Here is a 16,424-nt window from a genome sequence, read left to right as displayed (position 1 = left end):
GTTGAACGGCAGCAGTTTTAGCAGCGCATGCCTCATTGCACGTGTTCCCAGCCTGAGTGGGTTTTGGTTCAACACACCGTGCGTCTCGCTTCTCAAGATGGTGTCTTCTGAAGAAGAAATTTTGTTGTTTATCGACATTTACAGGTCGTTTCAACTGTTATGGGACCACAACCATCGAGACTACACTAATAAAACAAAACGTAGAGATGCTTTGACTGAGATGATCAGCAAGTTAAACATCGACGTGAAGAGTGTGAAAAACAAAATAAAAACTTTGCGTTCATACTTTTCTAAGGAACGCCAAAAAGTGTTTAAAAGAAAAAGTGGTTCTCTGAAGTGAGTGATTTTCGGCGCGACTATTTCCAAAAGCGTGTTGAAGTTTGCTCTGGACATTCGTGTAAAGTTTCTACATAGAACCTCTTCATCGACTTCCAAATCCTTCAGAATTCCAAAATTCCGTTTCTTTAAATAATCCTTCATCCATATGCGTCTGCCATGTTCCCCTCTCCTGTTCAGAAGAATTGCCTGATAAATGGCAGCGTAGTGTGGACAGCTAGGGGCATGCCTTTGACACATTCAACAAAGGCATGCCCTAAACGAAAGTTGAATTGAATGTTGAAGCGTAAGTTGAATTGAAAGTTGAAAACGAAAGCGCACGAGTGTAGACATAGCTTTAGTAAGCTGAACGATTGTCAATTTCTTAAGATGATTTCTCATTCGTGAAGTTGGTTAAAATGTAATAATGAGTCACTAATAACTAACCGATAAAATAAATATATGAATTTTAAATGTTTAAATATTTGAATTGATAATTCGAGATTCCTAGGTAATAAGTACTAAGCAGTTCTGCTGTAGCCAACTTCGTGTAACGAAGTTAGTCACTACTTAAGTAGTCAAAACGATCTCCGTATTTTATGGAATCTGAAAGTTCATTGGAATGTTTATAACAGTCGGTCACTGGTCGCTGTATTGAGCCAATTGAATTCAGTTTACAATTTTACATTTTATGTCTTTAAGATTTATTTTAATATTATTTTGTTATTCGAAACAATATCATTACTTAAGATTTTCTTACAAAAATGCGTGTTGTCATATAAGGAATGTTGAAAACCACAAATGGGTAAATGTTAGGTTGTTAAGTTCCTGGTTCATGGATACTGCAGTGCGGAAGACATACACAAATTCAGGGAACAGGCTACAATTGTTGTATATTCTAAAAATAAATGGCGAAAGCAAATACATAAGTGAAGTTTCATGCAAAGAAAACATGAAGTAAAGCTTCCCCTGTTCCCAAGCACCATCACGTAAGGCGTAAAGGGAGCATGTAAGTAAAACTCCACATACCCTACACCCCGTCAGACGCGTTGCAGATGAGCTAACCTGCTTGATGCATTGTTAGGATATAAACAGAATTCTCTCCACAACTTTTAATTAGCAGGAACAATAATCAAAGTACTAGGAACACACACAGAGCAAGGCTGTCAGCGAATCCGCTGCAGCAGCAAGGGGAATTGTATATTTATTAAGTTAAAAGCTCGTTCCACATTTGAATTACAACGGATATGAGATTCCAACATAAAAGAATACTATTGTTATCTAAATGAATTAATGTTTTGTTAGTATAAAAATTTCATCGTGGTACACACACATAAGACATCTGTGGCTAAAATTACAGCGATGAAAAAATAGGCCCCGAATATTTATTACAAAAGTTTTTATAATAAAAAATTCCGCATTTGCCGAAAATACAACTAAATATGCTTCAAGGTAAAAGTTTAAAACAATGTTTACCCTGTCCATATGAACTACGACATAAAGGATTTTTGAGAGTTTAGTAGCAAAACGTTTACTTCGCGGAGGAGTTGAGAGGTCTTCTGCAAGTGCCGGCCGCTTTGCTCCCAACAAAAGAGCCACTGGTAACCATAGGACTCGATTATTCACCCCACAGCCCGTTAAAGAGACCCATCCAGTTTGCAGCAAAACCAATCAGCGTCAGTTAGAATTAGCTATCGGTACTGTACGCTTCGTCTCGCGAAAGAACTGATTTTCTAAATCGTACTGCTGATGCGTGCAGTGTTCAGCGTATGACAGTGAAGGTAATTTACCTGGAATAAATGCGCGCCAATTAATAAGTTAACAAATGTGAGTACTGATAAGTAATAATATACGTTTAGCATCACAATGCATGACTAACCCTGTCTGCCTCGGTGTCTGCAGGTCTCGGACTCTGCCTTACGTGTTGCCTGCCGCTCCAGAGCTTTTTAGAGGCGGCACGTCAGAGACCGGTCCGTGCAGAGACCCAGTCAGGCACACACCGCATTCGTCAGAGACACAGTACATCAGAAAATGTCCGACAGAGACCGGTCCTTCAAGGCATCAGTTGCTGGAAATTTTTGAAAAATTTCAAAATTTTAAAAAAATCCAAAAATGCTGGAAATTGTCCAAAAAGCGCACAAAACCCAAAAAATTGAATAATTTCATACTCAATTTTTTTTCGAAATTTTCAAAAATGTTTGGTTTGTGCGGTTTTTAGACTATTTCCAGCATTTTTTGAATTTTCCAAGTTTTTGAAAAATTTCAACATTGTTTTCTAAACTCTCCCCAAGAGATGCCTGCCAAATGGTGAATGACTAACCCTGTCTCTGCCAGACTCGGCCTCTATTTCGCCCGGTTGCGCTCTCCCTCGGTGTCAGCACCAACCGGCGTCTGCAGGACTCGGACTCTGCCTTACGTGTTGTCTGCCACACCAGAGCTTTTTAGAGGCGGCACGTCAGAGCCTGTCAGACAGAGACCGAGTCAGGCACACACCGCATTCGTCAGACACAGTACATCAAAAACAGTCCGACAGAGACTGGATCGGCAAGAAATTAGGTGGGGGAATTTTAAAAAAATTCAAAAAATCAAAACATGCTGCAACTTTTCCAAAAGGCGCACAGAACCAAAAAAATTTGAAAAATTTCTTCTAAAATTTTCATAATGTTTTGTTTTTGTGCGCTTTTCAGAATTTTTTGATTTTTCGAAAAATTGAATTTTTTTTTCTAAAATCTCCCCAAGAGATGTCTACCAAACCCGGTGACTGCCTCACTCTGTCTCTGCCGGACTTGGCCTCTATCTTGCCCGGTTGCTGCCTGCCTCGGTGTCTGTACCAACCGGCCTCTGCACAGACTGCGTCCATCAGAGACAGGGTTCTTCAGAGACGGTCCGACAGAGACCGGTTCTGTCAGCCATCTGGTGGGGAGAAATTTTTCAAAATCTTCAAAAAATCAAAAAATGCTTGAAGTTGTCCAAAAAGCGCACGAAACTAAAGAAATTGAAAAATTTTAAGTTCAAAAAAAATTTCAAATATTTCGAAAATTTTAGGGTCCGTCAGAGACCGGGTGCGTTAGAGACCGATTTTGGATATTTTTTAAAAAAATTCAAATTTATTAAAATTTTCGAAAAATGCTTTAAAATATTCAAAAGCGCACAAAACTAAAAAGTATTGAAAAATTTCAACTACCAACAAATTTTCAATAATTTATAAAATATTTAGCTTTTCCTTTTTGTCATTTACGACTCTTTTGAAAATGTTTTTCAAATTTTGAAAATTTTTCCAATTTTGACAGTCCTTCCACCACATACGTGTATCGGCAGAGACCAGGTCCTGCAGAGAGCATGTCCAGCAGACACTGGGTCTAGCAGAGACCGGTTTTGGCTTTATTTTAGTGTTTACAAAATTATTAGTCCCTGAAATTCATGATACAACTTCAGACATTTTTACACACTTCTGCAACTTCTCATAAGTAAGGATTTTCTTAAACTACCTAAACATTTTTATATTCTGTAATTGATACATTACTAACTCATGAAGCAGGCTGCAAAACTGACATGATTAAAAAATATTGTTGATGTAAATTATTCTCAGATTGGTATGAAGAAAGGTATTGCTATCGTTAAAAAGTCACTGGCAAGTTACACAGCATAATTAATCTGGAGCAATACTTTTGCACAAAAATAGTAATTGAAATTTATGAAAATAAAAACAATATTCCAGCGTTTTATATGGATAATTACAACTGACCACCACATACAAATATTTACAAATAAATACAATATTTACAAATAAGTAAGTAACAATTAATACAAAACTATACATTATCTGACACAAAATCCTTCATTTGTCATAAAATACAGCATTAAAATTTTACAATTACATGTTTCAATCCACACCGCATTTTCTTGTCTTACTAATGTGTAGCTAGTGATTCAAACCAGCAGTTGCACACTGCACTTCAGAAACTGAGGTAGATGTGGAAACTATTTTACAAAGACTGTGTCTATGTTAACAAAGGTTAGTTGGTCCCACAGAGCTTCCAGTACTAACATACACAAAATAAGAAAATCTTGGAAATGGAAAGAACGAAAACAATGCAGTATTTAGTATACTTTTACGACTCTTTGAAAACCGCTAATTTAACATGAAATGGTCTTATTTTTAAGTCACACTGAATGGAAATTATAAAACTGGAATTTTTCTAAAACCAATTAAAATTTCGTGTACTCAATAAGTACAACATGGCTAGAAATAGATAACAAATAATTACTCCGATACTTCAATTTATCAAATCTGATAATGCTGTTCCTTCAGACATCAAACTGTAAAAAAAAACAAGATCAAACATTTGTTTTGTCAGCACCACGAATAACATTGTTATTTTATAAAATCGTAGAAAAATTTTATGCTTTAAAACATATAACTTCATTCTGTAAATTCATTTTAAATTAGCAAATGTAAAATTTATCAAACTAGTCACAAAAGTAGCAATCTTGCAACACCAGGTCCACATGAGTTAAGTCAGGGATAGGGACAAAGAACTGTCTGTTAGTCGCAGTTCAGCAAACCTTGATTACCTAACCCTCTGCAAATTCAGCCTCACATTATCATAAACACTGAAATAATTTAAATGGAAGAATGGTCAGTGTGTCCACTTTCAGCAGCAAACAAAAAAAAATTAAACAAACAATTATGTGAAACTTCTAGATTAGTGTTTCCCGCATACATTAAAAACAAGATGTCTATCAAACCATACATGGAACTATAGCCAACTCCAAGACCATCAGTGACTTCAACCACGCAGAAAAAAATATAAACTCAACATCATTTTAATATAATTGTTTAAAGAATGAGGAAAGTATTTCAGTCATGAGGGAGATAAGATTCTCCAGCACTTCAGTCGCTGTCCACTGGCATGGAAGGTGCAACAATTAAATTCCCGCAATGACCTCATAAACGTTGTATTTAATTATTTATACTAATGAATGCTGTCTCCTACAGAGTAGCCTCCTTGTGCACCAATACACAATGAGTTGGAACATTCCTGGAACTCCTCTTCTAGAATGCTCTTCAGGATGGACTTCACACATCCCTGAAAGTTGGCAATGTCTAAAAATCTGTGGTCCTTCAAAGCAGCCTTCAGTTCTGGGAATAGCAAAAAGTCACATGCAGCAAAATCTGGCAAATATGACGGATGGTCCTATTTCATTATTGATTTTTTGGCCAAAAATTCCTAGACAGTGAGAACGTTATAAGCACCATCTTTGCTGAAACTTTCATTTCCAAAATTTTCAGTCAAAATCTTCCTCTCAGTTTATCTATCTAAATTCAGTTCCTCTGCCATCATTTGTACATTTTTAAAATCATCTGTCAGAACAAACCAATTTCCGTACTTTTTTCACATTTTCATCTGTACGGCGAGTTTTCAGACGTCCAGTTCTTTCGTCGTCTTTCATGTCTTTCCATACCTCTTCAAGCCTTCCACGTAACTCAAAGACTCAACTTTTTTGTAGCATCAGCACCATACGCCTCAGTTAACATATGCATAGTTTCATTCCCACTTTCACTTCTCCAACAACCAATCACTCATTTTCTGCCAGGACAAAAACAAACACAGCTTCAGCAACACACAAGATGCAACCACAGAAATTTCATAACACATTGCCACTTGGCTACTCCTCACACGCTACTCTGAGTGACATATGTGCAGACATTCAGGGAACTTAACTGTCATACCTCATACACGAGTAATAAACATATAATAAAGCAAAGAAAGAAATCTTATAATCCCTAGAAACTGTCCCCATTACAATCCACAAAGTGGCTCATTGCAGGGCCCCGACATGCTTGCATTCCCACAGTGCTAAATGAATAGGTGGTAAGTAAAAAAGTAAAGCCATGTAGGTCGCTTGGAGGGTTGAGAAGGTATAGCTCCTCTCTTCCTTGACCTCGGCACTAGATGGGGGTGAGTGGTCAGCATCACGCCCCGGCTGCACTTTACTCCTGGGAAAGGACCACGGTACCCATCTGATAGGAGGCTGGGTGGGCCCCAGAGCCGGTCTCGACGCAGAGGCTAGCGGAAAAATCCTCTGCCCCCTTCAGGGATTGAACCCCGGTCGTCCAGGCCGTAGCCAGTCACTATACTGACTGAACTATCCCGGCTCAAGTGAATGAATAAGTGATACCATAACTTAATGGAAGCTGTAGAGGGAGATGTCCTACAGCATGAGACTACTGAAAGTAGTTTAATTTTTTCTTTGGCTTCTATAATAATATCACAAATTTTGATTTCCAAAGTCTGACCAAGAAGGACTCTGTTCAACAGATATAGTTAGTTTTATAAACTTTTTTTCAACTTTCTTGAGAGACAGAAACCATGCTCATTTGTACACAGCCATTTCCCATACCGATTATTCATTTATCAAACACAGTTTGCCGAGAATAATTTTGCACTGTGCGCTTGTAAATACACTGAATGAATCTCTTCTTCAGTTAAAAGTATATTCTGTTGTTAAGAAATATTTCGGGAGATGTCAATTTCTGTCAGCAACAGATTGGACATCATGCCACTGTATTGCACACGTACAAAGAGTATTTTTCCTTCTTGTATCACAATGTAAACAGCTGCTGATATTTCACAAGCTAAAGCAGCAATGCATATGCTGCTGATTCTGTGATAAGCTGCACTGAGTACAATGTGAAACGCAGTGAAACTGCTGGCACTTCACACAAAATCAGTAAGGAAGAGGAACTTGGAAAGTCCGATTCACAGTGCAAAACATAAACAAAGTTTTGTGATGGGAAAACAAGAAAAAAGAGGGTGAGATTTGAGATTCTCACAGTGATGAGTATGAAGATGAATGTCTTCTGGGACATTCTGACCAATGTTTCAGAAGAGCGGACTGCTGCCTTCAACAGGGTGATGAGAACTAAAGTGGACGCAATCTAGCAGAACCTTAGGGTTAGCCACTGGCAGAACAGTAGGGGATAACAAGACTTGATTTAAATTACTCTACAAATGGTACACATTCATGTGCGTTATAATGAGTAGCTGCCACTGAAAAGGAGCTACACCAAGTTCTGTGCATTAAGTGAGAATTTTAAAGATAAAAATGTAGTTTCAAGAACAGCAATATTTCAGCATTTGCTTGAACAAATGATGAGAATTAGAAGAAGTTTGCCACATCCCCATTCATATTAGTAATAAAGACCAGATAATATAACTATAACTATGACCTACACATATATATGTTAATACTCACAGAATACTTCAAAATCCAAAAGGTCTGTCAGTTTTTATCTTCAACCACTGACTGTTTATCCATATGCAGAGATATTATGGATGGGATGTGGACAGCACTATCGATGTGAGATGCAAGTTCAGAGTCACTGCCAGAAGCAGTTTGGATAAATGCCCCATCATTTCCCAATGGATTGGACAGAACATATTGATACGCCGTGCCAGGGTGGAGGGATGCTGCCAGTTGCTCCACAAGATTCTGGTCTGTAGGTAAAGTAATGTACTGACCACAACGACCAGTCACCAGAATTGGAGCTGCTTGGTTGAGTGACGCTAATATTTCAGCATTACGTAAACTGTCGTCGACATTACCTTCTGGCAATGATGAGTTCTGAACATAAAGTAACATTGGCTGAGTTGCGTCTTGTTCGTCTGCAGATACTAGCTGCCCTCTCTTGTCACAACCTTCCTTCAGTTCTCTTGACCTGCTACCTGATTCTGGAAGTGATATGTCTTTTGATTTCTGAAACTGCTGGTCTATCTTCATTACTTCCTTAGAACCTGTGTTCTGATTATCTAGAGACAACATAAATTGTTCTTGATCAAGGAGATCGGCAGCAGCACGCAGACTGTCTGTTCCCAACAAGGTAACAGCCCTTTGTTGCTCACAGCTTTCCAAGTCTGATACCAGACTGCTTTCTGCAGCTGAAACAGTACTTGAAAGAACTGATTCTTGGGCTTGGTGTTGCCTCATGTGACTCCTCCAAGAATCCTCACGGACAAACGCCGCATCACAACACGTGCATCTGTATGACTTGTAGCAAAATGGCTTGCAGTGAATTAGGGACTTTGGCAAATTGCATGTGGAAGACCCAACTTTTCCTGCTACTGAATCTTTTGTAGCGCCCTTCCCCCTTTTAGAAACTCTCAAATCAAGATGTTTCTTCTTCATGTGAGTCTTAAGATTTCCTGAAATATGAAAATAATAAAAGTTTCAAAACAGTTTCCGGTTTGCTTGTCGCCAGCATATTAGGAGGTATGTCGCTGTACATCAATATGATATGACACAATTATTCATTTTAACACTTATGGACAATTCAGAAGAGCTCAAATTCATAGCAAAAACAACATCTTAGGGTGAACGAAACTAAAAGAGCATTACCCACACACATACAGATAAGTTTTGCAACATTAAAAATTTGTATGTTAAGCAATCACCAGCAGACAGCATCACATAATAATAATAATAATAACAACAACAACAATGATGATAACAATAACACAACAACAACAACAACAACAACAACACTATTGCTTTATGTCACCTCGTGAAGCTTTGTGGGGCCTTTTGAAGTTCTTTCTTATGCTGGCCCTTAGGTGGTGATAGAACAGATTATGAAAACAATGCAGAAAATTAAGGAATTTAGCAACCACAATATTAACCACCTTGATATTTACTTGGAGTGACTGAATAAAACCACAAAAACCTATAGTGAAGGCACCTGCATACACTATTGAATATGAAGCCATCACAGTTTCTAGTCTCCAACCTTGATTTGAAGAAACATTTAAAAAACTTAGAACATAATTCATGATATCAAAAATAACTACAACTGAAATAAGAGACTTCTTCGTACACACAGTTTTTTTTTTAAAATACAAAATCTTAATGTCCATTTTCATTTGTTTATTCAAGTAAAAAGTAAAGTAAAGTTGTCCCACTATACGCCATGTAAGTCATTTGGAGGGAGAGGAAGCTCCTACTCATTTTCAATCTCAGCACTAGATGGGGGGGGGGGGGGGGGGAGTGGTAACTATCACGCCCCAGCCGCGCTTACCCCCAGGAAAGGACCCTGATACCCATTGGATAGGAGGCTGGGTGGGGTCCCAGAGCCAGTCTGGACGCAGAGGCTAGATGAAATATCCTCTGTCCCCCCGTCGGTGATCGAACCCCGGTCGTCCAGACCGTAGCCAGTCACTATACTGACTGAGCTACCCTGGCTCCCTGTTTATTCAAGACTTTATAATTACTCTACAGATGGAATTCCATGTGAGATGTGGATTCAACTTTTATTTGATACATGTAAATATCCACATTGATCTGCAAACATTTTGTCTCTGTACGCAGTTAACCTTGACAGAAGAATGTTGGATAAAATTTTGTGTGTAGCTGATAACAGTGACATTCCTTGATAATTACACTACATACAGTTTAATCGCCCTACTTACATACAACAGTAGATTCCTTCCACTAATTTGACAATCCTTCCTTTTTCCAGATAAGTATAATAAGTTTGTGAATCTCAGAATGTAATTTATTACCTCTTGCTTGGATCAATTTTGTGAATGAGTTTGTAATTAATAACTACTTCAACAATCTAATCTCACAACTTGATGTGTACGAAAGAAGAAACAAAAGCTTCACGATGACCACGACTGTTAAAGTACGCTACGTGTCAAATGTCAGGAACAGACACAGCAAAGAAAAGCATAAAATTAAAAACACATACATCATCACACTACCCACACATTACTTTCGCTACTCTCCTATTGGATACTTGACCACTCCTCCACTCCATCATCAAATCTGACTCACCTCCACCTATGGCCTGACGTACATAAGGCTTCAAGAACTCACCCCACTATACATTCGCCTTAAAGATGGCAACTGCAATGTTTGATACACATTTGACACAGCTCATACTGAAAAATCAAAGTTATACACTAAACTCTGTATAACTTACCCTGTTGCCTGCAGGTGTACTGACAATGTTTGCATGAAAAACGTTTGTCTTGTGTGTGTATTCTCAAGTGGCTCTTCATACTTGCAGTGCTAATGCACGTATAGGCACAAATGCCACACTTGAGGACCTCATCTGAAAACAAAATTATTACAAAAAATTAGACATACGTAGGATAACGGAGATTAATTTGCCAACAAGGTCATCACACACTATAAAAAAGTTCAAAGAAGTCTGTGCAGCAAAAGTAAACCTCTTAATTAGGATATAACACCTTTTTTCTTAAATAAGCAACAGAGAAAGAATGTCTTATTACACCTGAGAGTAACGCACAGTTCGGTAAATTAAAAGTTAAAATGTTACTGCAATAATGTTTTTTTTTCTTGGTTACCAACTATTACGCACCTATTATGGAACCTTTCCCATAGGTTTCAAGATAAAAGTGAGGATGTAACACTACACAAGAAGTTACCATGAAAGTTAAATGTCACATTAAAGATACTAACTGGAAGAGAAAAGTACCAAAACTACACACAAATGAAGTAACAAACCAGCATGAATCTTGTCATGTTCCTTTGCAGCTCTTTTTGATGTGGATACATGATTGCAGCTACTGCATGGAATTGATTTCACTTCTGTGTGGTTAAGCCGTAAGTGGACTTGGAGATTTGCTGAAACAGAACTGATTTATTAAAATTCATATTTAATACAGCTTCTCAAGAAGCCCTACGCTACAAGGAGTTAATTACAGAATTAATATTTAGTCTGATGCCACTTCAATTAGCACAGGAGCATTAGGTTTTGAAAACCCTAGATTTCAATAAATTCTGTGGCATTTTTACAAGGGCATATTGCTAACAGACAATCATTACTTTGCATACTTTCATATAACACATATCCACTTTAAATTGATTTCTTACGAGAGAAATGTTTTTGTTACTACAACTCATGTTCACATGAATGTGAAATAAAAAATTCACTATGTAATTGCATGTGCTGCTAGCGTAGATTGTCTTGTACACACCTTGAGTAAACAACGTACAATCCAAATATTTTCTTCTTGTACTTTGTGCAACGAACAGATAAAAAAATAAACAACCAAGTTTTCTGTGTATAGAATAAATAATACAAGCATTAGATGCTTGTGGAACTGTCAATAAATAACACATCAATTGTTTAATGTTTATGAAACAAGGGCTTTCACTCTAACTGCACTTACATCTATTTCCCAAATTCTACTTCAACTTATATTTATATGTACGAACTGAAACTTCGCTGTTGATAACATATAAAGGACTCACATTTTATGGCACATTTATAATCACAGAATTCACAGGTAAATGGTTTCTCTCCAGTATGCATTCTGGCATGCCTCTTGAGGTCTGAACTTGTCTTGAATGCTGAGGAACATGACTCATATGGACACACAAATGGATTATCACCTAAAAATATCAACATTTTTACACTTGGCATGTCAGAATTAAACAAAAAATTAAAAATTAATTAATTAAAAAATTATAGCAGATTTCAGCATTTGTCGGCATTATTCATCACAAAGAAAGAGTACTGTGCAGCATATTTCTGTCCTCAAAAGAAGAAAGAAAATGATTTTTAACAAAGATATGACCAAAGCATGTAAAGCCAACTCCTTTGCATTGGTGGCATTTCCCATGTACCCTTCACTCGTCTGACTGTGACTGTTTGGGCACTTGTGCATGCCACTGGTTATTGTTACAGACGCACCCACTGATGATTCAAATATTCTGGTTGTCAGCATTTTCTGTCTGGTTCCTCATTCATCAAGTTTTGTTTCTAAATCACTTGGTGCTGTGGAAGAATAAGACTACTTGGAACATTTAAAACTTGACCACTTATTTCCTTAGAACTTATTTGAAACTGAAATGTTTTTGTTTCTTTGTCATCAGTCTTTTGGCTGGTTTGATGTGGTCCCCCATTTTCGCCTATCTTGCGCCAATCTCTTCATTTCCACATATTTATTGCAGCCCACATCCTCAAAAATCTGCGCCACATATTCCAATCTTTGTCTCCCCCTACAATTCTTCCCTTCAACTGTTCCTTCCATTACTAAATTAACCAATCCTGGGTGCTTCAGAATGTGTCCCACCATCCTATCTCTTCTTCTCGTAAGATTTTACCATAGACTTCTTCCTTCATCTGTCCTGTCTAAGACCAGCTCATTTCGTACTTTATCAGTCCACTTAATTTTCAACATTTCAAATGCTTCTATCCTTCTTCTTTCTGGCTTTCCCACTGACCATGTTTCGCTTCTGTATAGCGCTGTGCTCCAAACATATAACTTCAGAAAAATCTTTCTTAATTCCGAAACTGAAATATGACGATTCAAAATTAAGATACAGTCCACCTTCAATTCTGTGTCAGTTAATCTCAGTTCAGTACTCAGTACTGACACAGCAATACTGCAGCTGAAATGTGGGCATTTTCATAATGAATTATGACAGGTAGTGTATGCGATCAATGCTGCCCTCAACTCATATCTGTAGCAGGAAAACATAGCAGGCCATTCTATATGCATGTGTATGGACAATTTGGAAGCAAATCACATAAAATAAGAGTTGTACCACAATATGACTTTTAATACATACATAATGGAAGTCACATTTCACTAGAAGACAGTCAGAAGAGTACAATGGCAATGAATTTAAATGGAATACTATGAACAAAGAATATGCATATCAGTTTATAGGAAAACAACTAAACGAGTCACATTATATGCAAGCATGCAACAAACTGTTTCTGAACAGTCCTTTCCCACTATTTTGAAGACACAAACTAATACCTCATTAAGACTCTGCAATCTATAACAGATCCAGTACCTCTAATGACTAAGATATGAAAACAGAGGAAATCCACAATTTCCTGTCAATTATTGGCTGCATGTGTCATTACCAGAGGTACAGCATTAGGGATTACATACTACCAACAGAACACATGCATTTTTTCCACAAACAAATGGCGTGTGATTGTTTCAGCATATTTTAAAAGGCTAAGTATATTGAAATCTGCCAAATATGAGTGCTCTAGACCAGTGGTATTCAACCTTTTTTGTTCGTGTACCCCCAGATATAATTTCTCTTCAACTTTGTACCCCCAAAGTTATTGGTGTATAATTCAAGTTATACATAGTATATAACCTACATCTAAAATAAATTAAATTACATTACTGATTTATTTATTTATTTAGTGTTCTGTCTGACGACAGGTCCATACGAACAGGATCCTTGCATCCTTTTCTCGGACTAGGACCTGTTCATATACGTTCTTGGCAGATGATCCAGAAGTGGTTTGCCATTGCCTTCTTCTGTGTGTGAATGGAGTAATTGTTATTATTCAGTGTTTATCATAAAATAATATATATTTTTTTTAAATTTCAATTACCTCTAAGATGTCCTCACATACTGCAGGTTGAATGCCACTGCTCTAGACTATGGTTGATTTCAGAAGCTTAGAAAAACAGTTCAATATCCTATTCCAGAATTTCATTACCTTATTAACAACTAGATGTATATGATGTCACTGTGTTGTTGGGAATTACATAATCTAACAGCACATTAACAAAAACCTAAACCATATAAACTTTGTGGATGGACTTATGATATGAATATTTATCTCACAAAAAGAATTTAAGATCACTGATGCTTCATTACCTGTATGGGTCCGTAAGTGAACCGTAAGCTGAGATGAATCTCTGGATCTATACGGACAAATCTGGCACCTGGAAATAGAAATATCAAAACAGTCCAAAAGGTTCAAATATTCCTTCGAAGTCATGCTGCATAACTTGAAGGTTTAGCATCTACACACTCACAAATTCACTACCTCTTAAAACAGAAACAAAATATTCGACACACATGTAAACTGTACCAAAAATGACACTGAAGAAAAACACTACTTTAACTGAACTCATGTTAAAACTATTTACATAACATTTATAACAATTTATATGATATTCCTCTTTTCAGCAATGCTTAACACACACACAAGGGAGTTCTAATGGAAGACAAAACCAGATAGGTAATTTTATAAGGCAAAGGACAGTCCTGGTGTTATCTTTTAGAAGAGCTGACTGTAATACTGACCAAAAATTTGTGAATGAGGACGTACAATGAGTCTCAAGAATAAAAAAGTTAAGGAACACTATCAGGTTAAAATCACATAAAATGTGGGTCAGAAGTATTAGACAAAGTATCACAATACGATCAAAAAACAATATAGATAATTAGGAATTAAGGCAGAATAAACCACAATTTTCTCTAAATTAGTAGATCAAAGGAAGCAAGATAAATAGCAATAGTTGTTTAATTAAAGTAATCATGTTTCTCTCTCTCAGTTAATTGAGATATAAGTTATCTCACCATAATTGTCCTTCAAATCTTCCTTCCTTTGTGTTATACACATCCACTAATCTTAACACTTATGAAACAATTTGCACTGCGCATGGCATTTTTGTAGTAAAACACATACACAACAGTCTGATTTGCTTATACTCACTTGTATGGACGTTCATCATTATGGATGCGCATGTGTTTTCGCAAACTGCCTCTGTCTATGGTGGCATAACCACACTGGTCACAATGATGAGGCTTAACACCTGAATGTATGCGTAAGTGCATCTGCAATTTGTCACCTCGGCTAAATGACCGTTGACACGTTTCACACTGGAATGGACGTTCACCTGGCAAACGTTCATAAATACTTTAACATGTCACTCACCTTTGTTTCCACTAAAATTAATTTAAAGCCGTATATAACAGAATGAGTATAACTGCCACTGCTGGTAATACTTCAAGTAGAAACAAGAAATATGTGGTGCATTTTTAAAAAAAATTATTTTCAAAAGTTTTAGTGTTGTGGATGTAAAGTATGGATAATTCAGTACAAAATTTAAAATAAAACGAACAGACAAAATTGATGCACAACCATGGATATTTCATACACAAGACTGTCATAAAAGACCTCCAATCTTAACCTAGGATAACTTACGGATACAATTCATACGCAACTTATAACACATTAGAGATCTGTACCTATGGATGAGAAAATGTCAGTTGTCCAGGAAAAAGACATCACAAATGTTGATGATGACATTGGTGACCCCAACAACAATTTAATAATAATAATAATAATAATAATAATAATAATAATAACAACAACAACAATAAACTACTTGATTTCTTACCTCTCACTAGACAAAGCCATTACTATTTAAATATACAGTATATTACAAAGAAATTGACTCGCACTAACATTAGGGTATGAGTATGCATTTAGTCCAAAGAATAATACTAATTGTGTTCAAGAACAAAATACTGAGGATAATATTTGGATCTGACAGAGAGAGAGTGAGGAAGCAAGGAATGTAACTTGTACCCTGCATTTACTGTTCTTTGGATCAAGAAAACATGATGGGTGGGACACAGAGAAATAAGAGATTATATGAAACTATCAAAAAAATCAACAATAATATAAAAATCTAAAGAAGTAACATGTACATTCATATATATTATCCCATAAGACCCAAAACCTTTCAACAGCAAATGATCACCAGTGAACCAAGATACCAACACTTGCTAATTTAAAAACTCAGATTCTGGTTTGCAAACTCTATGGGAAGAGATCACTTGGAACAATTAGACATAAGTGAAAGGATAATATTAAAACTGAGCTTTGAGAAATTTGATGTGAAGCTGTAAACTGGACTCAACTAATACAGAAAAAATTAAACTTCTGCATTCCACCCTAATGATACAGAAAGTATATTCTTCTGATATCCCAGACAACTTCCTCCCACTGTTGATCCTCAACTCACATATACTTCTCTTCCATGGTGATGAACCTTCATGTTCCGTACGCACAGAATTTTTTGACTAGAAGAATTAACCATCAACTGCTTTCAGGAACACCATGTACTATGGAATAGGTTAAGACTGAAACTTTATATGCAAGTAAAATAAAAATGGAAGGCTGAGGAATTGCATGCATAAGTAGTCACATTCAGAGATATAAAACTATTACTATAAGAAATAAACCAATTACTGCTAGAAAGTAGTAACACAGACATTCAATATTGGTATGTAGCGCGCACAGATGG

At 36.7% G+C, this 16,424-nt stretch overlaps 1 protein-coding gene across 8 annotated transcripts in view; it reads right to left on the bottom strand.

Moving 5' to 3' along the window:
• Positions 1-4,016: 4,016 nt before the first annotated feature.
• The window catches only part of LOC110837809 (uncharacterized), a 17,209-nt gene continuing 4,801 nt past the window's right edge, over positions 4,017-16,424 (bottom strand). For 5 of the 8 annotated variants that reach the window (XM_022080349.2, XM_022080350.2, XM_022080352.2 and 2 more), the window contains exons 4-10: positions 14,825-15,008; positions 13,981-14,048; positions 11,596-11,736; positions 10,846-10,965; positions 10,298-10,429; positions 7,576-8,522; positions 4,017-5,906 (exon numbers count right to left, since the gene is read on the bottom strand). In XM_022080349.2, coding sequence (XP_021936041.1) covers positions 7,603-8,522; positions 10,298-10,429; positions 10,846-10,965; positions 11,596-11,736; positions 13,981-14,048; positions 14,825-15,008 — 1,565 coding nt within the window. In that variant the 3' untranslated portion in view covers positions 4,017-5,906; positions 7,576-7,602. The remainder of the gene's footprint in view (positions 5,907-7,575; positions 8,523-10,297; positions 10,430-10,845; positions 10,966-11,595; positions 11,737-13,980; positions 14,049-14,824; positions 15,009-16,424) is intronic. The other 3 variants (XR_002545854.2, XR_002545855.2, XM_087353792.1) reach the window with 3 other exon arrangements.

This window comes from Zootermopsis nevadensis, unplaced genomic scaffold (assembly GCF_977971745.1).
Source record: "Zootermopsis nevadensis isolate Lab colony 2312 unplaced genomic scaffold, Znev_1.0 Znev_ptg000022l, whole genome shotgun sequence".
NCBI lineage: Eukaryota > Metazoa > Arthropoda > Insecta > Blattodea > Termopsidae > Zootermopsis > Zootermopsis nevadensis.
Note: the sequence above shows the minus strand (reverse complement) of the source record. Positions and strands in the feature narration are given on the sequence as shown.